At 57.7% G+C, this 24,461-nt stretch overlaps 2 protein-coding genes across 3 annotated transcripts; one reads left to right on the top strand and one right to left on the bottom strand.

Moving 5' to 3' along the window:
- Window positions 1–6,708: 6,708 nt before the first annotated feature.
- On the top strand, window positions 6,709–11,337 carry CBX8 (chromobox 8). Of its 2 annotated transcripts, none has more exons than XM_062592057.1 (5): window positions 6,709–6,815; window positions 7,333–7,376; window positions 7,564–7,629; window positions 7,728–7,794; window positions 8,029–11,337. In XM_062592057.1, the coding sequence occupies exons 1-5, from the start codon at window positions 6,747–6,749 to the stop codon at window positions 8,860–8,862; spliced, it is 1,080 nt and encodes a 359-aa protein (XP_062448041.1). In that variant the 5' UTR covers window positions 6,709–6,746; the 3' UTR covers window positions 8,863–11,337. The 2 variants fall into 2 exon arrangements, with proteins under 2 accessions (XP_062448041.1, XP_062448040.1); XM_062592056.1 differs by having other exon boundaries at window positions 7,704–7,794.
- A 6,716-nt stretch (window positions 11,338–18,053) lies between these two features.
- CBX2 (chromobox 2) lies at window positions 18,054–23,221 on the bottom strand. The gene is made up of 6 exons (XM_062591834.1): window positions 23,150–23,221; window positions 23,019–23,062; window positions 22,276–22,341; window positions 19,881–19,945; window positions 19,568–19,611; window positions 18,054–19,403 (listed from the first exon to the last, which is right to left on the bottom strand). The coding sequence occupies exons 1-6, from the start codon at window positions 23,219–23,221 to the stop codon at window positions 18,054–18,056; spliced, it is 1,641 nt and encodes a 546-aa protein (XP_062447818.1).
- Between the last annotated feature and the right edge of the window lie 1,240 nt (window positions 23,222–24,461).

The raw sequence follows: 24,461 nt of genomic DNA, 5'->3' as shown, positions 1-24,461 counted from the left end.
AGCGCCCGGTGCCTCTCGTAGGACGGCGGAGCTGGCACCTACGCACCGGCCCCGGGGTCGGGGATCCGAGCGGCGCTCCCGGGCCCTCCTGCAGACACACACCGGGATGTACCCTGGGAAGCCAGCGGTATAGCGAGGGGGGAGCCGGGGTGCGGGGAGCGCCGGAGCTGCACCGGGCACCTTCGGAGAGGTGTTCACCCCGAGGGCGGCGGGAGCGCCGCCGGCTGCGCGGCTGCTGCAGCCGCGATTTTCAGTAGGACGGTGCCACCTATGGAAAGCACCTGGAATTAATCGCGCAGACGGCGCCGCCCCGGGAAGTGTCGCGTTTCTTTATGGCACCCGGGGGACGAACTCATGCCGCGCGTGTCCCCGCGCCCGCCGCCCCCGCGGCCCCGGGGCAGCCGCCGCGCGGGGCCGGGCCGGGCCGGCGAGCGGCGGCATGGGACTCGGCTGCCGCTGCCCGCCCCGGCGGCGGGGCCGCTGCTGTCCTTCAGCACCGCCGCCCCGGGCCGAGCGGACCCCGCGGAGGAGAGGCCGTCCCGGGGCGGTGGTGCGACCCGGGGGGAGAGGGGGGAGAGAGAGTCCAGGGATGCACCTGCCCAGGAGCCCCGCGGGAACCGGAGGGATAACGATCGATGGGACAGAGAGACCGGAGCCAGCCCAGGCGCTGCCCTCGCCACACCGGCGGGACACGGCATGCTCGGCGTGGTCCGCCCGAAGCGTTGCCGGGTCTCGGCCCCGACGTGTTTCCAAGAGGCACAGAAGCTCTCCGCGGAGGGACCGAGTTCCACCCCGAGCCCCGGCGGCTGCGCTTTGCCCGCGGACCGGGAACTGACTGCACTGTGCACAGGTCCCGGCCGGTGCTTTGGCCGGTTCAGGAGGAAGGCGGGAGGGAGAGGCTTCGGGTGGAGCGGACCACAGCGCTGCCGGGGTCCCCGACGGTGGGCCGCTCCGCACCCGTGCAAAGCATTGCCCTAGGCTGTACCGCGTAAGTGCCTGGCTCTGGCGAACCGCTTCAGGCTGCAAAAGCCGGGTCCAGCCGCTGCCCGGGACACGTAGCCCTCACCAGCCCCGCTTTCACCCCCCGAGCCTCTCCTTCAACGCTGGATCCCGGCCTCCACCAGCCCCGCAGGTCCCAGGAGAAGGGTCAGGAGCTGCGCCCGGTGCCCTTTCCGGGGGAAGGGGGGGGGGCAGCATCCCGGCCTGAGCCGTGCCCACGGGAGCCGCCGCCTCCGTCCTGCCAGCCCTCGCTCCTGGCGTCTCGGGGGGCTCCCGGGAAAACCTCGCCGGACCTAAATTCGGTGTCAAACAAAAGTTGACACGAAAACTTCCTTGCGCGGGAGCTTCTGCGCTGCAGAGTGCGGGAAGGACCTGCTCCGCGCTGCCCGTCCTTCGCGGAGACACACCTTCCCCAGACACCCCGTTGAAATCCCCCCTCCTGCTCGGCCGTGGCTTGCACCGGGGGAAAAAAAAGGAGGTGGGAAACGAGGCCGGAGTAGCCCCGCCTGCAGCGAGCCCACGTGGAAGCTCCGTTTATGGCTCTGTCTCCGGGCCCGCCCTCGCCCGCTCTCCCGGGAAGACCAGTGCTGCCCGCCGCCCGCTCCCCCGCGAGGCTCTCCCCGGACACCCCCCTCGCTCCCGCGGGACGCGACGAGGGCAGGTGTCGCGGCCCGGGACTCGTCGCTGCTTCCCCTCTTCGCCCCGAGCTGTTCGGAAACGAAAATAGTGCGTCTCGGCGGCTGCGCGCCGCCCGGGCCCGGGACAGAGCTGCGGCGGCCGGCGGGGTCCGACGGCGCCCGTGGGGTTCCCAGTGGCCAGTCGGTCCCACCGAGCCAGCCCGGGACCGGCTCGGGGGGCGCTGAATTTGCCTGGAGCCTCGTCGCGGCTTCGCTCAGCCGCTGGTGGAAGGAATCGTTTTCCCGCTTGGCTCCGGGTTGGGATCGGACAGTGAATTGGGACTGGGCAGCCTAGAGCCTAACCGGGCCGCCGGCGCGGCGCAGGGCGGTCAGGCTGAGGCCGTGCGGCCGGGGAGGGGCAGTCCCCACCGGCAGCCCCGGGAGTCCGGGGGAGGCGGCGGCGGCCGCGCTCCGCGTGCACCGGGCGGTCGCCCGGAACGCAGCTCCGAGGCTGAGTTTCGCCCTGCACGACCGTGCCTACGGCCCGGGCGGGCTGAAGGATGCTTCTTCCGAGAGACAGGGGCGGAAGCGGCCGTAGCGTCGCTTCAGGGACTCTGCAGCCACTGCTGCTCTGCAAAAGGGGGCAACGGGGTCTCCGCCGGCGATGGGCGGACTCGACTGCCCGGGGAGCTGGACCGGACCGGGATCTGGACAGGATCCGACCCGCGCCGGGCGCAGCTATCTGGCGGGTAGAACAGCCCCTAAAGCGTGGTCTCCAGACAGCAGGGTTAAGCGGTGGGAAGAGCCGGGCTGCGAAGCGGGGATCCGCGGTGCCGGCCGCTGGGTTCGAGCCAGCTCCCTCCTGCCTCGCCGCCGCCAGGGGCTCGGCCGAGCTCGGACACGCGTGCTGCCTCCGGTGCCCCCACGCGCGGCCCCGGGGGGGGTTGCAGCTCCCCAGTTTCGTTGCAAAGCTCACATCTCTGGAAGCCCCCGCGTAGCGAGAAACAAGGGAGGGAGGCGGGACATTCTGCCGCCGAGGGGGCTCGCTGAGACTCGAAGATCTCATTGCACAAGTCTGAGCTAGAGGAGGGGATATCTAGGAACCGAAAGGCGAGTTTAGGGACAAATGGGCGGAAACTAGGGCCGCTTTTGCCTGTGCAGCTGCACCCGCCCTCGCTGGGCAGGAGCAATCCCAGTGTCAGCTCTGAGCGCCGGGATCTCGGGACTGGTCCTGGGGGCCCGGCGGTGTCGGAGCGTGCGGAGGGGACGCGGGCGCGGGCCGCCCCGCAGGACGGAGAGCCCGCGCTGCGCCCTGAGGGCTTTTGCCGTTGACCTCAGAAGGGTGGAGGGCGGCCCGTCCCCGGGCTCGGCTCTGTGCTCCGAGAGTCCCGGACGGGCCCGAGGGTCCCCGGCATCTCCGCAGCCCGCAGCGGCGATGGGGTCCCCGGGCCTCCCCCCGGGACGAGGGACCGGCCCGGGAGTGCTGGAGACGCTCCCACCCGCGGCGATCGCGTCCCGAGGCGCCGCGGGCGGCTCCGTCCCCGCTCCTCTTCCCCGACAAAGACCCCGAAGAGTGGCGGCAGCCCCGGCAAAGGCTCGCCCACGGTGCCGGGAGGGCTCTGGCGGGGCCCTTCCACAGCGGGCGCCGCTCCTCGCTGCCTTCTCCGCACTGTTCCCGTTTGTCTCTTGCCATCTCCCTGCCACTCTGCGCTTCAGCCGGGCACCGTGCCCGGGACCACGGGAGCGCGTGGGGCCCGTGGCGTTGCGACACGGCGCGAAGGTGCTGGAGTTCTTCCCTCCACGGGTGGCCAGGCGGGAGAGAGCGAGAGAATCGACTCTGCTCTCTCGGTGTTCACGCGTGTCTGCGGGGCTCCACAGAGCCGCGTGGCCGTGCGCAGGCGACCAGGCACAAGGGCTGCCCTGACGGGAGCTCCGCAGCCCCGGCAGGGCTCGCGTGCAGCGTCGCTGTGGGGAGGCGCGGTCCCGGGTGGAGGCTTCCCATTTGCACCCGGAACACTGGGAGTAAAGTCGCGGGGGAAATAAAAAAAAGACGGTTCCCCCGGCTGCGGCACCTCGGCGAGCCATGGGTAAGGGGCTCCGCACGGCCCCGCTCCGCCACCGCGTAGCTGCGGGACACTGCCCTGAAGTGAGAGCCGCAGAGCGAGGGCTGAGGAGCGGGTACCGTCCGGCTCAGGAAGACGCCCCCCTCCGCGCCCACCCCAGCCGGGTGCTCTGCGCTCGCTCCCCTCGGCCCTTTTTTCTCCGCAGCATTTTCCCAGGAGCAAGATCTGGACCTCTGTGGCCGTGCAAATTAACGAGCCGCCTGGGCAGCGACCTGCTTTAATTAAAAACGATTAATTCGACATTAACGAAAAACTCTCCGGGACGCCGCTTACTAAGGACAGAGGAGGGCGCGGAAGGTGCTTTCCCCCCCCGTTGCCCTGTCTCCCTGCGCGTCAGCGCCGGGCTCCGCACGGGAGCGGAGGCACCGCGCAAAACTTGTGCGGAGAGGGCCATTTTCGTGTCCGCGGGACTGGCGGCGGGGGGCCCGAGCGGCGGGGCCCGAGGGCTCCGCACCCGCGGAGATGAGGGCGAAAACCTCCCGCCTCCCCTCGGGAGAGAGATTTCATCGCTAAGAGCTGGCGTGAGAAACCTGCTTGGCCCGCCGAGGACGGGATCCTCAGAGGCGGTTCCCGGCAGCTGCCGAGCTCCCCCCGCGGCCGGCGACGGGTCGTGCCCGCCTTCGCCCAGGGACGGGGCGGAGAATGGACCCGGTCCCCCGGCGCATTCGTGGGGCTGCGTCCACCGAGCTTACTTGGATCGCGGGGAGCAGGCGGATGCCGCGGGCTCCCGGACCCCGTGGATCCCTACACTCGTGCCCCAGGAGTCCCCCGTGGGACTGCAGGGCTCCAGCCCACAGCTCTGTCGACGGATGCTCATGGCCTCACACCCCCGATTCCGCCCACAGAAGCAGCGGTTACTGTGACTCCCTTCGGAGGTCTGAGCCCACGCGGCTGACAGGACCCAGACAGAGCTCCACGCAGTCAAGCAGGAGCTCCATCCGCTGCTCCTGGGAGAAAACGATACCCGGGACAGAGATAACGCCGCGGCCTTCCTCTTCTAAGCGCCGGGGCTGGCGCCCCGCAGGCTCCCGTGGCCCCGGACTTAGGGAAGCGCGAGGGCTGGAGCCGTTGTGTTCGTGGGCTCCGTGGGCCACGATTCTCTCCAGCGCCATCCCGGGCCGGGCCCGCCGGTGGCTGAGGCCCGCAGTGGCGGCAGGTGCCCCGTCGCACGCTGCACACGCAGCAGGGACACGCCACGGGAGACCTCCCACGCCGGCAGCATCGGTGGCGGGACCCGCTGGCCGCCCCGTCCCCCTCCCCTCCCAGCTGCCCCCCGCCCCGACGGCAAATTGCAGTCAGATGGGAGCCGCGGTGCGCGGAAGCGCCTACCTTATTTACAGGAGAGGAGGCGCAAGAAAAAACCTCGGGGGCCACGTCCAACCCACGCGTGGGTTCGGCCGCCGCCCCCACCCGATCCCCCTCAGCTCCAACCAGCTCTTTGCGCCGGACAGGCAAGTGGAGGTCAGAACCGAAGAAGGCCTTGCAGAACCTTGTCACGCGTGGACGGGGTGACGGAAGCCCGTCGGATCTGCGCGGGCAGCAGACGGGCGGGTCGCGCCGGTGAGAGTGGCTCTCGCTCGGGTCCAAGGACAGTCGTGGAGGCGATGCTGCGCCCTGCACTGGAGAAATGCTCTTCTCTGAGGGACGGGGCTGAAGAGCTCCCGGGGCAACTCCCCCCCCTCCCCACCCCACGCACTCCGCCTCTCTGCGCGGGTCCCCGGTCTCCCGTGGCCATGCCCGTCCCGGGGACGGACTCGCTGCGGGAGAAGGCGAGAGATCCTGGGCAGGATGACAGCGATGAAAACACTGCCACAGGACGAGATCCAGAGCCTGTGGAGGGCCAGGGGGTGTGAGGGGGCGGGCTGAGCCCGGGGGCGCGGGGGGCTGAACAGGCTCGCAGCTCCCCAATGAATACCGGGCGCTCGGACACCGCCGCCATCACCCCATCACTTTGTTGACAGATAGGTCAGGGGGCAAAATCCCCCACGAGATGGTCCCGGGCGGCCCCCGACGCCCTCCCTCACACCCCGAGGGAGCCGGGGAGCAGAGCCGTGGGCTCCCGGAGCAAGGAAACCAGAAACTCGTATTATAGGCTGTTGAGGTCTACTTTATTTTTACTACCCAAACTGTTGGAAAGTATTTAAACTTAAACAGAAACAGCTGTATCGCTGGCACGGCTCGGAGAAACTATTTGTTACTGTGAATGGCTTTTTATGATTATGAACTTTGCTGGTTCGCTGGCTCCCAAAGTAGTGGCTTTCTTGGCAGATCTGGTCTAATGAGGTGATTTTTACGTAATCTCCGAGTGCTTCGTTAACAAATACTATTTTCTTTGTCATATGAACCCTCAGCCGGTTGTGCCGAGCCGCGCGGAGCCGCGGGGGAATGCGCGGCCGGGCCGCCCCCGCGGGGCTGCCCCGTCCAGGTGCGCACGGGGGGCCGGGCTGGGCCGGACAGCTCCGCCCCGCCGCCGGTACCGTGGCTGCCCCGCGGGCGGGAGGCGGCGCGGAGCCGAAGCTCAGGGAGCCGGTTGCAGCAAGACGCTCGCAGCGCCGCCGCCGGGGGGCCCGGACCCGGGCCGCCCCCGCCCCGACCGCGCCGCCTCCCGGCCCTTTGTGCTCGGCGCCGCCGGGCCGGGCCGGGCCGGGCCGGGCCGGGCCGGGAGGCGTGGGCACGCCCCCCCCCCCCCCCCCGCCGCAGCCCTCGGGGGGGCGGCCCTCGCGGGGGTGGGGGGCGGGCGGGAGCGTGCCCCCCCGCGGGCCCCGGCGGGCGGCCCCGCCCCGCCGCGCTCATTGGGACGCGGGGCACGTCGCGGGGCGGCGCGGCGGCGGGGGCGGGCGTCGGGCCCGGGCCAATGCGGCGCGGGCGGAATATTCCACCCGGCTCCGCCAGCAACAAGTGCGGGGGGGGCCCGAGGGGGGGGGCGGCGGGCTGACGTCAGCGGGCGGAGTATTATGGTCTGGGCTGCGCTGGCGGCTGCCTGTGTGCTGCGAGCGGCCGCGTAAACATGGAGCTCTCGGCCGTCGGGGAGCGCGTCTTCGCGGCCGAGGCCCTGCTCAAGCGCCGCATCCGCAAAGTAGGTGCCCCCCGGCCGCGCCGCGCCGCGCCGCCGCCCGCCGCGCCCGCCGCCGCCGCCCGCCCCGCGCAAGGCCGCGGCGGCGCGGGCAGCTCCGCGCCCTCCCCCGGCCGCGCGGCGCTGCGGCGGCGGCGGCTCGCGGCGGCCGCCGGCCCGCGCCGCGCCGACTGCGGCTGGGCGGCCGCTGGAGGCGGCTCTTTCTCCCCGCCGCATGCACGGGCTTTCCGCGCGAGCGGGGCGTGCATGTTCTGCTGCATGCCTGGCGTTGTGTGCGCCGCGCTCCCCGATGCATTCTGCTGGGGGCTCGTTCGGCTGCATGGGGCTGCTGCACGCGTATTTTTTTTTGTTGCAGCTTTTCCCCTCACCCCCCTGCCCTCTCCCTTGCATATTTTTGACACATGCCTTTGGTTCAGGCGTGTATTTGTTGCATGCATGTTATTGCATGTGTAGCTTTGTTGCAAGCATTTATCGTGATTTCCCTCCATGCATATTTATTTTCTTCTCTTCGCATCTGCAGGGACGCATGGAATATCTCGTAAAATGGAAGGGCTGGTCTCAGAAGTAAGTACACTGTTTATACAATTTTGCAGCCTAGGAACTATACAGAAGATGGTTCATTGTAGCTATTATTTCCCATTGTGGTAGAAAGGAAAGTTGGATCCATTTCTTTAGGTCATGTTTTTTTTATTTTACTATTATTATTACTTACTCCTGATACCTTCTCCTCTCTCTGTGCCTCCTCTGCCAGATACAGCACTTGGGAACCCGAGGAAAACATTCTGGATGCCCGGCTGCTTGCAGCCTTTGAGGAAAGGTACAAGGCCTTTGCTAATCATATCCATTGCACTTATAAATATTTTGCTGTCTTGTAGCTATGCTGAATTGAAGCTCTGGTTTTTTTAACACCTCTAGGGAACGAGAAATGGAGCTTTACGGGCCTAAAAAGCGAGGCCCCAAGCCCAAAACCTTCTTGTTAAAGGTAAGGAGTCAGGAGCCCCGCGTGTGCATTGATGTTGCTTTGCTGGTGAGTGGAGAGGGCTGCATGCTGCAGCAGGGAGCATGAAAGGCAGCATGCAAATAGCAGGGTCCCTCTCCAGCACTGCTGGAGAATGCTCATTGCAAAGGCAGCCTCTCGTCTTGTAACTTGTAATTATGCAGCCGGATGGCAGGATAATAAAGTCACCGGTTGATTTATCTTCTTTGCACTTTGCAGGCCCAGGCAAAAGCAAAAGCCAAAACCTATGAATTCCGCAGTGACTCTTCCAGGGGGATCCGGGTGCCGTACCCTGGCAGGTCCCCCCAGGAGCTGGGCTCCACATCCCGAGCTAGGGAAGGACTGAGAAACATAGCCCTGGCTCCCCAGAGCAGCACCAGCACCCCCAAGGGAGACAGCATCCGGGACCGGGTTATAAGAGTGGAAGAGAAACCTGGGGAGACCCCAAAAAAGAGAGGCCCGAAGCCTAGGAAGGAGCTTTACAAGGACCTGGCGGAGACTCTGGATGCCTCCAAGAGGAAACTGGGGGAGCCGGGGGACAAGGTGGGGGACTACCTCAAAGCCAGGAAAATAGAGGAGTCAGCCCCAGGGGCGGCAAAGTTCAGCTCGGGACACAGTGTAATCCAGCTAGCCAGAAGGCAGGACCCTGACCTCTCTGGCACCATGTCCAGCCCTAACAGAGTAGAGATTGGTATGAAGCTTGGAGCCTCCGAGACTTACCCTCCCAGGGTTGCCAAGCACAGGGCAGACTTTCTGGACCCCAAGGGGCAAGGAGGATTGGACCCAGGTGGGCCCAAGATCCTGCACAGCTCAGTTAACCCAGGCTCTATGGGCAGCCTGTACCGAGACAGTGTGGGAAGCCAAGCGGGGAGGCCTTCTCTCATTGCCAGGATCCCTGTCTCACGGATTCTGGGTGATCCTGAAGAGGAGTCCTGGAGCCCATCTCTCAACAACCTGGAGAAGGTGGTGGTAACTGATGTGACATCTAACTTTTTGACCGTCACAATTAAAGAGAGCAGCACGGACCAAGGATTCTTTAAAGAAAAGCGATGAGTTTTTTTGTTGTTCTTGGTGGTTTTTTTCAGTCTAGATCCAGACAAAAGCTTGGTTAGAGCTTGGTGGGTTTTTTCTTTTTTTTTTCTTTTCTTTTTTTTTCCTGGAGAGGATTTAGAAACTGTACTAAATTCATTAACTCATTCTTTTTCTTTTTTTTGTCTTACATTTCGTTTGGAAGATTATCTCTAGAGTTATATTTTCTATTAGATGTAAATATGTTATTTAAGAAGAAAATGCTTATATATATATATCTATATATATTTCAACTCTAAGTTGTTTTATTTAAATGGAGACAACAGTGACTGCTCAGTTGCTCTTAGAAAGGACAATAAAACTGAGAACTAATGGAGTTCATGCATCTGTTGCAGGAGCCAGTGTACATAACGAATGATGTTCATAGCTAATTATGTTGTTGGTTTTTTTAACTATTATTTTTCATATGATGCTATGGATGGTGAAGGGGGAAGTGTTATTCCCTCAGTGGGCAAAGTGCCCTGATTTCTTGATTGTGATATAAGGTGTTGCTTGTACAATCAAGTGTGCTGTATCTAGAACTGTCACCCTTGACAGTTGAAGTAAGCACTTGAATTTACAGTATTGTTGGGGAGGGGGGTGTTTCCAGTTAAAAGAAAAATAAAAGTTGCTATGAAATTGGGGTGGGGAAAAGCATAAGTCCATAAAAAGGCTAAAACCGTTCTAGTGGAGTATTAACTTGAATTACCTTTTCTTACAAAGGAAGAGGAAGTTTGTATGTGTAAGATTCCTAAAAGAGGTGATACTGAAATGCACTTTAATAGAATTGTCATAGCAGTTATGGGAGACTGAACTGAGCTGAGAATCTGTTTTCATTTTGTCTGGTTGCTTGATTCTTTTCCCCCACCCACTTCAAAAAAAAAAAAATCTGTTTACATTCCTGAAATGCCAGAGAAGTTTGGGAGGGTAGCATGTCACTGCCCATATTTAGATGCTTTATACTGTTATAGAAAATGAATTTCTTTTTTTTTTTTTTTTTATTCCACAGTTCACTTTGGACTGTTGGAAGACTCCAGCTAATGTGTTTTGTAATATCCACATCTCTGACAAATCCCAGAGCCACCTTTATGCATTCAGAGACAATAAATATTTCCCTTTTCTTATGCTAGTTAAACAATAGCCAAGAGGCTAAATATTCCTGTGCGCAGAGCAGCTCCTGCTGACTCTGGTGGCTTTTTGTATTTTTATTTGCCTGCATATTTCTTCTGGTTTTGAAGGACTGTGCAGTTTCTTTCTCCCAGGGCTCAGGCAGGGCACAACAGTGAGAATTTAATGGCTCTGAACAAAATGCAGCAGTTTCCCTCCACTGGTATTGACCAGAAGCCCTCTGCTACCTTGCAGAAAGCTTGTGGCAGTGTCTTGCAGCAGATGTGGGATGTGACTGCCTGGTCTTCTGCTCGCTTTCTCTCTAAACTATTACAGCTTAACCAAGTTGAGCTTGGGGTCTTTTAGCCTGATCTGGGAAGAGTGTAAGCATTTTGTTGTGTATTTTTAGTTGAAGTATAGCAGGTGTCCTTGTGTCCTAACATATTGATTTAAGCATCTCTGTCGGTTCAAAAGCACAAATCTGTCCAGCAGCCCCTAAGGGCCAGGGCAGGGAGAGATTGGCCTTTTCCATCCTGATTGGCCTAGTGAAGCTCTTAAATGCTTTCTAATTTGGGGACTGCACATAAGATGAAAGCACATGGGGCCTAATGGGAAGAGGAGGGGGCTCAGGCGAAGAGTGGCCTTTGCCACTGTCAGGCTCATCTGGATAATTATGGCTCCACCTTTCTTAGTCCCCTTCCCCTTCCATCTTTTGGGACTTTTGCCTTTGTCAGAGGACGTAGCAAGAGAATGCTGTATTGACTGTACAAAGGGAGCTGGTTCTGCAAGTTGGTATTATTTTTTAAGGCATATTTTGTAAAATTGAGATTTTTAACTTGGTTTGTACAAAAAAAAATGAAGCAAGCAGTGTACTGGTGTCAGTGCTGGTTCCTAGAGAATCCTGCATAGGACGTGTATGTTGTCAGATGGACAATGATGGGGATTTAGCTGCCCTTCCTTCACCTGCTGAGATACCTAAGGTTGAAAAATACCTCCCTTTGCAAAACAGATGATAGCAGAGCTCCTGCCTCACTCCAGCATCAGGGTGCGGTTTGGATTTCATGTGCTTCACTCCAGCCCTGTATAAGTATATATGTGTGTGTGTTTAGATGCACACGTATATAAAGCAAGACATACATGTGGGTGTATATGTGTGTATGTATATAGCGACGTATATGCTGAGTGTGTGTATGGGTGTGTGTGTGAATAATTTAAATCTAAGACTTGTACAAAAAATTTGGCTAAATCTCAGTCTCAGAAGTGAAGCTTAACTACGTGTCTTCTGCCAGCCGTGAATGTCCATATGAGACCTGCTTTTTATGTGAGTTTAAATATATACTTTGTAAATAGAAATGTGTCTCTCTTCTGTTTGTGGCCATGGGGCGAGGAGAGGAGCGGGGCTGGGGGCAGCTGAAGGAGGCCGGGCGCGGCTGGTGCCCGGGGCGGGCGGCCCCCGACGGGGCGGGCGGCCCCACCAGCACCACCCACCGGGAAGGGGCCGTGGGGCGCAGGTGCCGTGGAGCGGGCGCAGTGCTGCGGGCGGGGGCGGGCCGGCCCGTGGTGGTGGGGGTCCCTGCGGCGGCCGTGACTGCCGTGTGCGGCTCCGCTGCACGCCCGGCTGCCGCGGGGCAAAGGCCGGGCCGCCGCTCCGCCCCCGGAGAAGGCGCGCAGGTACCGGGCAGGGCACGGGCGCTGCCCCGGGCCGCGGCGCTCCGCCTTGCGCCGGGCGGGAAGAGCGGCCGGAGCCCGCAGAAACGTCTCCCCGCCGCGGGCTTCCGACGCCCTGGGCCGCGGAGGAGAGGCAGGCCCGGGCCAGGGCTCCGCCGGTGCGGAGGGCTGCGCGGGTCGGCGCCCCGCGGCGCGGGGCCGGCGCGGCGGCCGCCCCTGCCCGGCGAGCCCGGCCTTTGTATTCAAATCTCCGCCGGCCGCGCAGCCGGGGGGAAGCGAGCGGGTTGTGTTGTTTTTGGGTTTTTTTTTAAGCAGTGTCCTCATTAACCTCCTTTTTCTGCTCCGCTGGGTGAAAGGAGCAGACCCCCTTATTATCAGAGCTGTCAGCATCTGTGCGCGGAAAATGAGTGTCAAGTAGGCGAAGGAGAAAGGGCCGCACAATGGCGCCTTTCTCCCCCGGTCCCAGCGGGGGGGACCCTTTCACACAGGCCGCGGCGGGGCCCCAGGCCGGGGCCGGCGGAGGGGGCGGCGGCGGCGGCCGCACGGCGCGGGAAGGGCGGCAGCGGCCGCCGGGTCCCCCCGGGACCCACCCGCCGGAGCAGGGTCCCCTTCGCCAGGGCGTCTCGGACGGCCCTGTGCCGATCCTCCCCCCCCCAACACACACCCTGGGGGCTCCGCGGCCCGGGAGCCTGCGCCCCGCGGGCGCAGGAGCCGCCGCATCCCGGCACAGCCGCAACCCGAAGGCCCCGCGCAAAGACAGTCGCCCCGACGGCGGAGTTGCGGGCCCGGGGTCATAGCCACCTCGGGGCCCGCTTATGCCCCCGATGCTGCCGGCGTCCCGCGGAGGTGCCGCTGCCCGGGCCCTTCCGCGGCCGCGCAGCGCCCTCCCCAGGCCGGCCCGCCCGCCGGCCGCCGGGGCGGCTCCCGCCCCTCGCACGTGTGGGGCGGCGGGCTGGGCCCAGGGCAGAGCAGAGGCACCTGAGGAGCCGCCGGGGCAGGCGCAGCTCCAGCCCGCAGCAGAGCCCGGCGGCCCACGCGGAGTCTCCCGGCGCCCGGTAGGAGCCTGGGACCGGGGAGGGGCAGGGGGATGCGTCTTTCGGGGGGCCCGGGGAGGGGGGTCGTGTCCGGGGGAGGGGGCTGAGTCCCCCTGTTCCACACCACCGGGGCCATGGTGATGCATGATGCAGCCCCAGCCCCGGGGGGCTCCGTCGAGCAGCGCACCGGGCCAGGGCTCCCTGAAGCCTCCGGGCAGGCCCGGCTCCAGCCCGGGCAGGGATCCCGGAGGTAGGGGTGTGAATCCCGTGTCCGCGGGAGGATGCAGTTTGGCAAGGCAGCAGCAGCGGGGCTGCAGCCAGCTCCCACTCTGCTCCCAGCTGCTTTGGGTGAGGTGGGCGTGTGTCACCTCTAAGGCGAGGCAGGTCGGGGCACTTCCCTTGAGCGGCCAGGTATGCTTGGATCAGTGACCACAACAGGCTGAAAAGGTTAAAAAAATATTTATTGATATACTAAAAAACAGCAGTGGAAAAGTTATACAAAAGACCTGCCTGACATACCATCTCCTAGTGTTTTCCTGCAAAATAAATTAGAAGCAGCCTAGAGGTCTCAAGTCTAAACTAGCATTAACATCCAAAAGTACTAGAAAACACCTATCACAAAATGCAAGCAAGTCAACACTAGGGTCACGGAAAAAGCCCTGGTGGGAACACCCGGCAGGAGCAGTGACCAGGCAGCTCAGGCAGCCCCTCGTTAACATGCGGGCTGTGCGGCTGTCCTGGTCCAACAAAGAACTTCAGATTTCCCAGGGTAATAACATCTCCAACTTTTGTTCTCTGAAAATAAAAGCAAACAAACAGCTGTAGTTTAAAGCAATTATAAGTGTCATACAGGAACGATTTGGCTCTCTCTTTAATTAAAACATACAAATCAGACCAGTGACTGGTACAAGTTACAAGAACAATTGTTTGTTTTCACCCATCCCTCAATTTCTTTCAGTAAAAACCTCTCTCCAGCTCCAGAGCCCTTCACACCCAGATGAGAAACTCAAAGCAAAACAACCCTCCAACCATCCCCATTCCTCCACAAACTCCAGTTTTTTTGGTACAAAATATATATATAAAAATATACTAAACTTCTAAGGAAGATGACTGAATTGGCCACCTCTTCCAGTCCAATGGAAAACAACAAGTATACTTAACCAGATTATGCCTGGAGAAAATGTCCATTCAATATACAAATACTGCAGGACTTTCCACGTCGGAAACCCCTTAGAAAATGACAAGTGACAAACCTTTAATTGGCTGTTTGACATACAACTAAACACTCAAACCCATAGCAGCAAAATAAAAAATAAAAAAGGTAGACCTTGAATACTAATGGTATTGACTGGTAAACACAGTTCGCACCAGCTTTCAATCTCTGTCCACAAAAGACTGCATTAAGTTACTTGCATAATGTGCCTTTGAGAGGCAAACTTCAGCATGAAGCTTTCACTTAAACACACACCAGAGATGCTGGGAGATCCTGAAACATGAGGTTGGAAAGGAGACTGGGGAAGGACAAGATGAGATGAAGTTTAGTAAAATTTCTGGATTATAATTTTCACCATCCTTAAAACTTTGGAATCAAACCAGCTGGTTAACAGAAAGGCACAATAGCAAGAGTGGGTAACAGCAGAGCCCTTCTGCCACTGAGAGACGAAACATCTGTGAGCGGTGGGTGATGAAGAACAAAGCCACTCGCTGCTGGGATGTTCGGCCTCCCGGGCTCAAGCCGAGGGCCCTGGGAAACCAGTTTGGCCCTGAACAAGCCACCAAATGGAAAAACATGCTTGAGTTTTCACAGGGTGCTCTAGAAGGAGCAGCCTTCTCAGAGCTAGCCTGCAGTGAATGCAACACATCTGCAGCGCCGAGCACCAGGAGCACAGGGCTTCCCATGGAGCGCTGTGGCCCAGCAGGCTGGCCAAGACCCCTTGTACTCTGACAGCTCAGCCATGTGTCCCTCCACCATCGCATCTTGCTTCCATCGCTCTTTCTGGACTCTCGAGGCCTGACCCTTTCCAAGACCATCCTCAAAGGCTTTTTTCTTCAACGACCACTTTGATGAGTTTCTTCGATGCACCAGCCCCTGCATTCTATTCTCAGCAAGAGCATCCCTGCCGAGCCGGCTTCTTCTCCATGAGTATTTGACCAGCTGCCTGCAGTGCTGAAGCAGGGCTCTGCAGGACTGCTGGGTGCCACACTGAGGACCAGGAGTGCCTCTCCCCATCAGTGTCACAGCTGTCTGCAGGACCCCATGACCACTCAGCTTTGCATAGGCACAAACCTGTCATGGGACCAATGCCACAGACAAGCCTGAAATAAGGACAGTTCCAAAAGGCACATTGTCATTTAGTTTGGATTTGTAAAGGCCAACTAGCAAATATTTGGTGTATGGGGAAGAGAGCCAGGCATTACCTCCGAGAACCCATCAGTCCCTTCGTTCTTCTTTGCAGATGCTCACATCTTCAGCACAAGAGTACATCTAGCAAAGGCCATGCCTAGAGCACTCATTTCTGCAACCACAGGCTAACATTTCCTGGGATTTCTCAAAGCAACAGTATTTCATTTGGTAAAGTTAAAAACTACAAGGTAAACAAGCAATATATATGTGACATTTTGGCACCATGGCGTTCCTCTGTGAACCTCTTTCATGGACAATGCTCATTTCTTTCCACGTGGCCCTTTGCCTCACAAAGCAAAGCACAGCACATTTGTGGGAAATGCAGCTAGCTGCAGACTCAAAGCTGCACAAGTCCTTTTGCAGGCAACTTGATGCAAATCCCTCTAGCCCCAAGTGGGCTGACACAGTGGTGAAGTGACATTCAAGGCTGTGTGGCAGCACAAGAGAAGAACTGAAGATTTCCAAGTAGTCTACACAGATGTTGCTCAAAGGCAAAAATACACCCCCACCGCCAAATCGAAGGCATGCTGTCATCTCGTGCAGGCCCCCATACTTAGGCTCCATAAGAGGACAAAACCAAAGCCATGACCAACAGGAAGGCTTCAAAATAAATATAAAATCTAAGTGAAACTATTTCTAGATCACAGGAGTCTTTTCTGGCAATGGCTGCAGCTCAGGGAACAACCACTCCTTTAACAACCAAACGGCAGATGCAACCTTTGCTGGTTTTTCGTTCTACCTGAGAATTGCACTGCCACCAGCCAGCAGCTTGGGAGGCAGTGTTTCAAATATCAGTGAAGTGTCTGATGGGGGGTTAAGAAATAGGTGAACCCCTAGTTTGATCCATTTACCTTGCTGCATTGCTGTGTACCAGTACTATAAGTGCCTCAGACTGTGGCAAAATAAGATGTCCTTGTGCCAGATCAGTGAGCAAGAAAGCAAATGATCCACATGGAAGCAGTACCTAAATATGCAGACACACTGGGCAGCCACCCCAGGAGACACTTGCAGCACAGACCTTAGGAGGCACTTCCAAATTACGTATCCAGAGCGACCTGACAGATTGCACACATTTTCTCTTCTCTGAAAAAGGAGCTGAGCATTAACAGAAATAAAAGAAAATGACCTCAAATGCTACTGAACTTTGCCTGAACTAGTGCTGTTAATTTTGGCTTGTAAGAGTAATCTATAATAGGGGAAAAGACCTCAGTAAAAATTATTGGTTGCAATTACAAGCCAAAATTAACAACCCTGCTGCTGGCACAGGATGGAAAGACAAATGAGAATGGTTGCAGAAGGCCCAGTTGTTCCTCAGGGAATGGGCTGAGGGTGGGAGCCTCAGGCGATTCCTGCTGCTGCTGGGGCGGGCCCTTCCCAAGGCCTTTTTTTCTGCTCCGGCCTCTGCTCCCAGTCCCTTTCCCACTGCTCCAGACAACCTGTGCAGGTGTTGTCCTCTACTAGCTTCGGAATCCTCCAGTTGAAGAAAAAAGTGGGCGATCAGCATAACTGAAACCCAGCAAGCGGCCAAAGCACACGACTTGCCTGCAGTGTTGAAACCAGCTGGACCACACAGCGGGCCCCAGCCTGCCAGCAACAGGGGCTCAGTGACCCCCCCCATCTCTCCACAAACTCTGATTTTTAGCTGAACTTCAGCACTAACCTCACAGACAACTGCAAGATAGAGCAGCAGCCTGTTCACCATCAGAAGCATTTGCATGTTCTGCAGGACCTTTAAAAAAAAAGCCCCCAAACATAGTCCCTAAACTGGTCCCTACAAGTGCCTGGAAACTGCTAAATGTGAAGGTAAAATGGTAATGGTGCTGGGACAAGGCAAAGGAGTGGCTCTGAGGCTCACTGGGCTGTACAACAATTAATCTTCTGGACTCGAATTTCTCTTTCATCTGAAAGCCAAGTCACTGCAAAGAAAGCAGCAGCTCGCCCTGGCTCCCACCCTTGCCAAGTGAAGACTGGCTCTGGGTGGTAAGGAGATATCTCTTGCCAGTCCCCTACTGCTCTGCGAGAGATGCACTTGATGCCCTGTCTCATCTGTGGCATCCAGGAGTCAGTCTTTCTGAGACAGCGAGGGCTGAGTTTATTTCCCCTCCTTCCAAAAAAGCTGATTTAAAAAAAAACGTAAACAATATATCTCTATCAGCTGGAAATCACAACAGAAATGTTGTGGTCTTCATCATTGGAACTGACCTAGCCCAGGAGGGTGGCTGGGCTTAATGTACCCTGAAAACCCTCCATACTACAGCTACCACCCCCAGCAGACCTCCATATGCGGGGGACATTGGCTGTCTCATTTGGATTGACTTGTGACTGTCCTAATGGCTTATGGACAACTTCATGGAGAGCATAGAGGAAAGAAACGGAACTCCTTTTTTCTTCTGAGTATAAGCCTGTGACATAGCATCTCCACACCTCTCTCTACTGCCAGAGAGCTGCAAACCTTGTCTTCTGCCATTTCAAGCTCTAAAGCAAAGAAAACCATGTACAGTGAAACCTGGCTCAAAACTTGCCAGCCTGTCACCTCCCAGCAGCACAAGCACCTCTGTTGCTGGGAAGTGGCTTAACTATACCCCATGCAGGGGGTGCACCTACTGTATAAAGGAAGAGGAAGAAAAAAGCGGGGAGGAATCCATCTCGTTAACTAGCAGTTCTGAACAGGTTTCACTGTAGCTTTTTTCTTAAGCTGCCCTGAACACAAGTTGCAATAGGTGTCAAGCGATCTCCACAGATGCTACAGACAGTGTCTAAGATGGCACTGGCTGCAGCACAGGACACCTCATTGCAGAATACAAAGGCACTGCTCCCAGCCAGCTGCTGAGAGGGGCAGGGGAGGATTTCCACCTCTGCACTCACTTGCTTTCACTTAAAGAAAGAAAAAAAATGATGAGAGAGATGGGCAAAGCTAAGGGAGAGGCTGGAGGAACCTTCCCCCTCTTCTTACACTCCCTGGTTCAGTATTGCCGTAGGTTGAAAAACCCCACGCTGGTAGGGGACTCCTTGACTGTCACTGTGATCAGGTTAGCTGTGACATCTGTGACAAAGACGTGCTCGATGAGGCTGCGGGTGGGTTTCCAGTCTTGGCTGGTCTGGATCGAAACAGACATGTTCTGACCTACACCAGGGAAGGACGCAGAATCCCGATCGGAGTCTGAGCTGGTCTCTTCCCCTGTGCTCATTTCAGAAAGGGCTCCTGGCTTGCGGTTCTCTGAGGTTGCGTGCCCCTCTTGCATACCAGCTGCACCACTTTTGGTCGAGTCTCTTTCGCCAGCGGCTGCCCTGTGCGCTTGCTTGTCACTCTTGCAGCTGTCCCCCCCTGAGAGCACTCCGGTGCTTGTAACATTCAATCCGGAACCCGCTCCACCACCCTTCCCGATGGCAGCACCCGTGCTCGCAGCTGTGCTGCCGGAGCTTTTGGACAGAGCGTTGCAAACATGACGAGAGAGGCTGCTTCCGCCTGCTGGATTCTGCCCATTTTTGACACTCTGCAAGTTTAAAGCTTGAAGGTTCAACTCCTGACTGGATGCCAACTGGCTACCAGGAACAGATGAATTCACAGGAGTCTTGCTGCCATTGTGTAGTATCTGGGCTCCTGCAGCAAACCCTGATTTCTGGTCCCCCCCAGCACTGCTGCTAGGACCCTTAGCAGTTTTGGGTCCCTGTATGTTCAGTCCGAGCTCCCCAGATACTTTCTGGTTCCTCATTTTTAAGTCCAACCCTAAGCCACTCTTATTTGATGCCTGTGACTTCAGGGCCAGCCTGCCCAAAGGTGAGGTCTCTGCTGAGTTCTGGTTTTGGGACATCCTGTTCATGTAGTGCACGATAGAGCTCTGCCAGCTGATGGCCCGGCTTGGGCTCGTGGAACCACTCTTCATCATGTTGGGAAGGTTTTCCGCAGAGGACGCAGAGCTCAGTCCGGCCAGAGTGCCTGGGGCTTCCTTCAGCATGGCAATCCCTGAGCCCTGTGCGCTGTGCTGGGGCTGCAGTTTCCCCATCAATTTGGCACTGCCTCCTGCCTCCTTCCTGGATGTTTTTAGCACCTTTGTCAGGTTCACAGTCCGTCGAGCTGCTTTCTGCTCTGGGGGAAGAGGTTTCCGTCCACGCTTCTTTCTGGAAGTGTCTTTCATTTCTGGCTTTGCAACCAGGATCTGGGCTTTCTTCTGAGGTACTGGGTGAGTCTCTCTGCCTCGAGGACCTCTCTTTGCTTCCAGGTCACTTTCATCCTCTTCTTCAGAGGAAGAAGAAGAGGAGGATGTTGAGGAAGAGGAACTACTTGATTTAGTTTTTGGAGGCATCTCTGGTTCCTGTGAAGCAATAAAGAGGGAATAGAACAAGAGTTAACAGAAATTATCTAAGAACAGTCATGGGCATTGCAAATTTTTCAACTTTGCCAGGCCAGCTGCCTCAGACAAATGCACAGCCTATTTCCATGCGTTCTCTGATCTGCCAGTCCTAGATGGTATGTGACCTCTGCCTTAGAACGATTTAGGGAGCATGTGCTACAAAACAGAAAAGGTTTAAATACCATGTGGAACTGCGGTGCCATAGAACACTTTTATTTCCTTTTACACCATTGCCAGATCAACAATGAAGAAAAGTCTTCCTTGCTAGCCTCCTCCTCCACCTACTCATCACTTCAGCCTTCTAAACTGGGGTCTCTGAAGATTTAGCAGCCACAATGCTGTGTCGTAGGACATGAGCTCACTGGCACCTTTCAAGGTAAGAACCTGTCAAGAGCAGCCACTGCTGTGGATTCCCATTACCTCCAGGACTTACCACATGTTTCCGGGGCCTGCCTCTGGGTCGTTTGCCTCTCTTCCGGTTCTGCACCTCTTTTTCGTGTTCCCTGGAAAAACACTGATTAAGGACAATGCTTGCAGGAAAAAAACAATACAGCCTAGTTCCTCTCTTTCTTCTGTCTTTGGGAACAGACCTTGCTGGGGGTGCTGTAGGCTCAGCTCTCATCTGAGCAGCAGCATGTATGCATGTGTTGGCAGGTGTCCTGTGACTTCTATCAACATATGACAATCTTACAGGCTTCAAGCACATCGCTTACTTAAACCCCTGCTGTTTGTTATGGGTATACTGTGTTTAAGTGCAGTAGAAGGGCTACTGAGCCCCAAGAACTCTACTGAAACCAGAAGACTTGCCCAGTTAAATCCCTCCCCACATGATACCTGGACCATTTATCCTGAAGTAACAACTGCAGGCCACTGGTGTAGAAACTGTTAGTACAGATGATGTGTGAAGTTTTTATAACAGCCAATCTGGCCACCACAGCAGCAACTGTCATCCTCTGCAGTGCCCCACAAGAAACCGAACTAGCTGAATAGACATCCTTGCAGTAGGACTGAGCTCCTGGGAAAGCACGGAAGCATGGGGGCAGTATTTGTCCCTCCCACAACCATTTCCAAGCTTTTGAGGCCACATATAACTGCCAATACTTAAAGTTTCTCCAATTGCTGTGCACCTTAGCAGAAGGCTTTTGAACAAAAATACCACAAGGCTGCCATTGTGATTTGAGAAGCATTGCTCTGCTAGACAACCTGCTGCAGACTGGAAGACTCGGAAAGGCCCTGAATGTGATGCAATGTAAGAAAAAGAACCATGAACTGAGAGAAGGATTATAAAAATTGTGTTTTTAGAACAAATATCTGAACGTCAGGGTTTTCAGCTGGTTCAACAAGCAAGCATTTACCCTGATACACTGGAGGAGAGAGGAACAAGAAAAAATTCTTGCATAAAGCATGAGATTGAACTGTGTAGGTGATTGAAATATATTTACTAAACTGCTAGCAGAGGCAAAAATCATTTGCCAGGCAAGACCTTTCCAATGGTTATTCTAGTCCTGGTGCCTTTGTTTCACTGGCAGCCAGTAACAGGCCTTGGAAAGAGAAGTATCGATTTTTGAAATACAGCTACTGAGAGCAACTTCCTGATCTGCTCCCTCCCAGCCTTCACTCTGCAATGGTCAGGGAAACCGAGGTGGTTCTGGCAGTGAAGAAAGAGTGGTTTGTTTGCACAAGAACATCCCACAGCAAGGAGTTTCCAGTGGTCTGAAATACAATAGACAACTCTTTACCTGTCTTGAACCAGTGGCTTTCCCAATTCACAGTGAAAATGGCAATGTTTCTGGATGGAAACAATGGAAACAGGAAAACAGAAGCATCTGGATTGTCCCTGGTAAGCCATTCATTATTTACACACTTTTAGAGCTGTGCTTCCCCTTCTGCTCAGAGTCAGAAGTCTTAGAGCCTCTGTGCAGAGGAAAAACAAATGCACTCTGTAAACTCAACACTTTCTCTCATTTTACCTCTTCTTCATCTCTTGTTTTGGACGTGGCAGCTCAGGCTGACAGCCATACAGAGCCCAAGGTGATCATATGGAAAATGTTTTCAGGTCACTATACTATTTCATAATTCTCTATTTAAAAATGAAAGTGTTAAGCTATAATACATATGGCTAATTAAACATTGTGCTGTCTGCAATAACCGCCAGATCCCAATCTTGAAAAAATAGATCCAGAAATGAGTTATAATTAAATCCTATCGTAAACTTTAATGATTTTGTTAATCTGGAGCCAAAATATTTAGCAGAACTGTGCCTAACGTAGCCAGCTGGCTACTTTTTTTTTTTTTTTTTTTAATCTCCATGCGTGATTCCTAGTCTGTAATAACTGTAGAACAATTGCAGTTCTCAACTCAGCTCCATGCAGTACTCTGAGCTCTTACAGAGGACACCATTTTCTCCCACCCATTACTTCCTCATCACTTTCTTGGCTATGTTCTCCACAAATATGTTTTGGTTCCTTTTCAAGCCCACCATCTCTGTCTCCCTACCTGGGCATATGGTCACCCCCCAACTGCAGTCAAGGTGCTGACTGCTTGATGGGGAACAAGATACTTCTAAAAGTTTCTGCTAAGCACTAGTGCACTCACATTGTACAATGAGTGCAAAAGTACATTGTGCAGGACCATAAATTCTTCCTGTTTACATAGCCCGGGGAGCGATGGCCCTAGGTGGACCTGAACTGTAATTTCAAGAGGTGAACAAAAGAGATGGCCACAAAGGAGACGGCACACTTCACTCTGTTGTTTCCAGCACTTCCACTACACAAGCAACCAATTAGAAGTTAATTGACTTTATAATTTGTTTAGAAATTTATAGTTTGCTCACTTCTTTTGGAAAGCGAGGAGGAGCCTTGGATCAAGAATGTTCTCTTCAGGTTCCCAGCTGTTGTGCCTGGAACAGAGGACAGGGACTAGCGGGGAGCGGCAGCAGCTCTCCCGGCCGGCCTGGCTCTCCCGGCCGGCCCCCTCCCCTGCTAGCTCCGGTACCAGACGGAGCATCGGGGAGTTCATCCAAGGACGAACGGGCCGTTTTCGCGGCGCGGCGCGGGGGGCGGCTCGGCGAGGACACGACGCCGGGCCCCGCGCTCCCCTCGGCGGCGGCAGCGATGGGGACGGACGCGGCGGGACGCGGCGCCCCAGGGGACCGGAGCTCCCGCAGCCGCAGGCGCCGGTAAACGCCGGTGAAGGAGCACCGCGGGGCGGAAAGGGAAAGGGGCCCGCGAAGAGGGCAGGTAGGGGCGGCCGTCGGGGGGCCGAGCCGGGCGCCGCCGCGCGAGGCGAGCCCCGCGCGTCCCGGGGGAGCTCCGGTTTCAGCGGGCGGGCGAGGGGCGGCGGGACCGGTGGCTGCCCGCGGAGGGGGGCCGGGAGCGGGGGGCAGCCGGCCCGTAGTGGGGAGCGGGGCCACGCGCGGCGGCGGCGGGGAGGGCCGGGCCCGCGGCCTTGCTTATTTGTAAACAAAAGGAGCGGCGCGGCCCGAACAAAAGCGGCGAGGCGGGCGCCGGGCGGCTGCACCCCCGCGGCCGCGCAGCGCCGCGCACCGCGCCCGCATCCGCGCCCGCCCGCGCTCACTTGGAGGACCAGCCTCGCCACTTCACCAGGTACTCCAGCTTGCCCTGGGGAGGAGAGAGACACAGAGAGGCGGGTTAGCAGCGGCGGCGGGCGCGGAGGGACGGCGGGCGGGGGCGCCGGGGGGGGCCCACCTTGCGGAGCCGCTTGCTGAGGATGCACTCGGCGGCGAAGACCTGCTCTCCCACGCTGCTCAGCTCCTCCATGGCGCCGGCCGGCTCCGCTGCGCTGCGGCTGCGGCTCCGCACGCAGGCACACACAAGGGGAGCCCCCGAGGCGCGTCCCCGACGGCGGCCGCGCGCGCCCCCGCCCCCCCATCCCCGCGCGCCCCCGGCACAATGCGGCGCGCGCGCCCCCGGCGGGGAGGGGGGAGGTCTGGCGGAGGGGGGCTCCCCAAATTCCCCGCCAGCCAATGGGGAGGGGGGGGCGGGGCCTGCAGGCCGAGGAGGGGGGTCGGGGCGGAGAGGCATTGTCTGGGAGCGACCCCTCCCCTTCCTGCCGGCCGGGGGCGCGGCGCGGCACGGCACGGCACGGCGCGGGGCGGCTGGGGACAATGGGGAGGCGGCGCGGCCCGGCCCGGCTTGGTTCGGCCCGGCCCGGCCCAAGCCGCAGCGCGGTGCGCGCCTTGTTCCCCTTGGACGCGGGGCCGGCTGGCAGCGTGTGCGGTCCGGCTCGGCTCGGCTCGGCTCAGCCTGGCGCGGTTCAGCCCAGTGCCGCGAGCTGCGGCATGCTGCATTGTTCCCTTCTGGATGTGGGGCCGGCTGGTGGCATGTGGTCCGACTCCGCTTGGCTCAGCCCGGCCCAGCATGCCATGGCCCGGTTCGGCTCGGCCCGTGTGCTGGGGTGCGGTTGCGTGGCCCTTGCCAACCCCAGGGGACGGCAGGACTGGCCCGGCCCTGCAATGCTCCTGTTTCTCCAGAGCTGCTACTCCCTGATCCCTGCGCTGTCCCGCTCGGACAAGCAAGGTCCGGAGCCGGTCCGCAGCATGGCCAGGGACCAAGCCCCGGGGTGCAGCCCCCCGTGGCCTCCGGGCGTCGCGGGACTGGGACACAAGGCAGTTGCATGATTTTGGTTCTGAAATAGCTCGTTATAATGGAATAAAGTGTATTTCATGAGAGGCAATCGTGTTAAAAACCATTTCGTAGTATCAGCTTACAGCCTCGGAGCCCGGTGTTGCCTAGCTCAGAGTTACTTCCCTGCCGCCAAGCCGCGCTAACGAACACAGTGTGTTAACAAATGCACCGCGCTGGCATGTGTGCCACAGCAGCGTGCACTGCCGGGGCGTGCGAGCCAGCGTGAGGAGTTACTACACCGCGGTGGTGTGTTAGGGGCGTGGAGTAATGAAATACGGTGCGTTACAGGCATGGAAGAAGATGAGTCAGCACCTCAGAGTTTACAACCGCGGGCCCTGAGCCTGCAATTAACTCTGTATGAGCCTCAGGGAAA

Source organism: Rhea pennata, chromosome 19 (genome assembly GCF_028389875.1).
Source record: "Rhea pennata isolate bPtePen1 chromosome 19, bPtePen1.pri, whole genome shotgun sequence".
Lineage (NCBI taxonomy): Eukaryota > Metazoa > Chordata > Aves > Rheiformes > Rheidae > Rhea > Rhea pennata.
The sequence above is the reverse complement of the archived record's forward strand: the minus strand, read 5'-3'. Positions and strand labels throughout refer to the sequence as shown.

Excerpts from the sequence above, each read along its gene's own strand:
- CBX8 (XM_062592056.1), top strand. The coding sequence starts at position 6,747 with ATGGAGCTCTCGGCCGTCGGGGAGCGCGTCTTCGCGGCCGAGGCCCTG. Across the intron at positions 6,816-7,332 it reads TCAAGCGCCGCATCCGCAAA|GGACGCATGGAATATCTCGT; the intron begins GTAGGTGCCCCC and ends TCGCATCTGCAG. Across the intron at positions 7,630-7,703 it reads CTTGCAGCCTTTGAGGAAAG|CTCTGGTTTTTTTAACACCT; the intron begins GTACAAGGCCTT and ends GCTGAATTGAAG.
- CBX2 (XM_062591834.1), bottom strand. The coding sequence starts at position 23,221 with ATGGAGGAGCTGAGCAGCGTGGGAGAGCAGGTCTTCGCCGCCGAGTGC. Across the intron at positions 23,063-23,149 it reads TCAGCAAGCGGCTCCGCAAG|GGCAAGCTGGAGTACCTGGT; the intron begins GTGGGCCCCCCC and ends TCTCCTCCCCAG. Across the intron at positions 19,404-19,567 it reads TAAATCGTTCTAAGGCAGAG|GAACCAGAGATGCCTCCAAA; the intron begins GTCACATACCAT and ends ATTGCTTCACAG.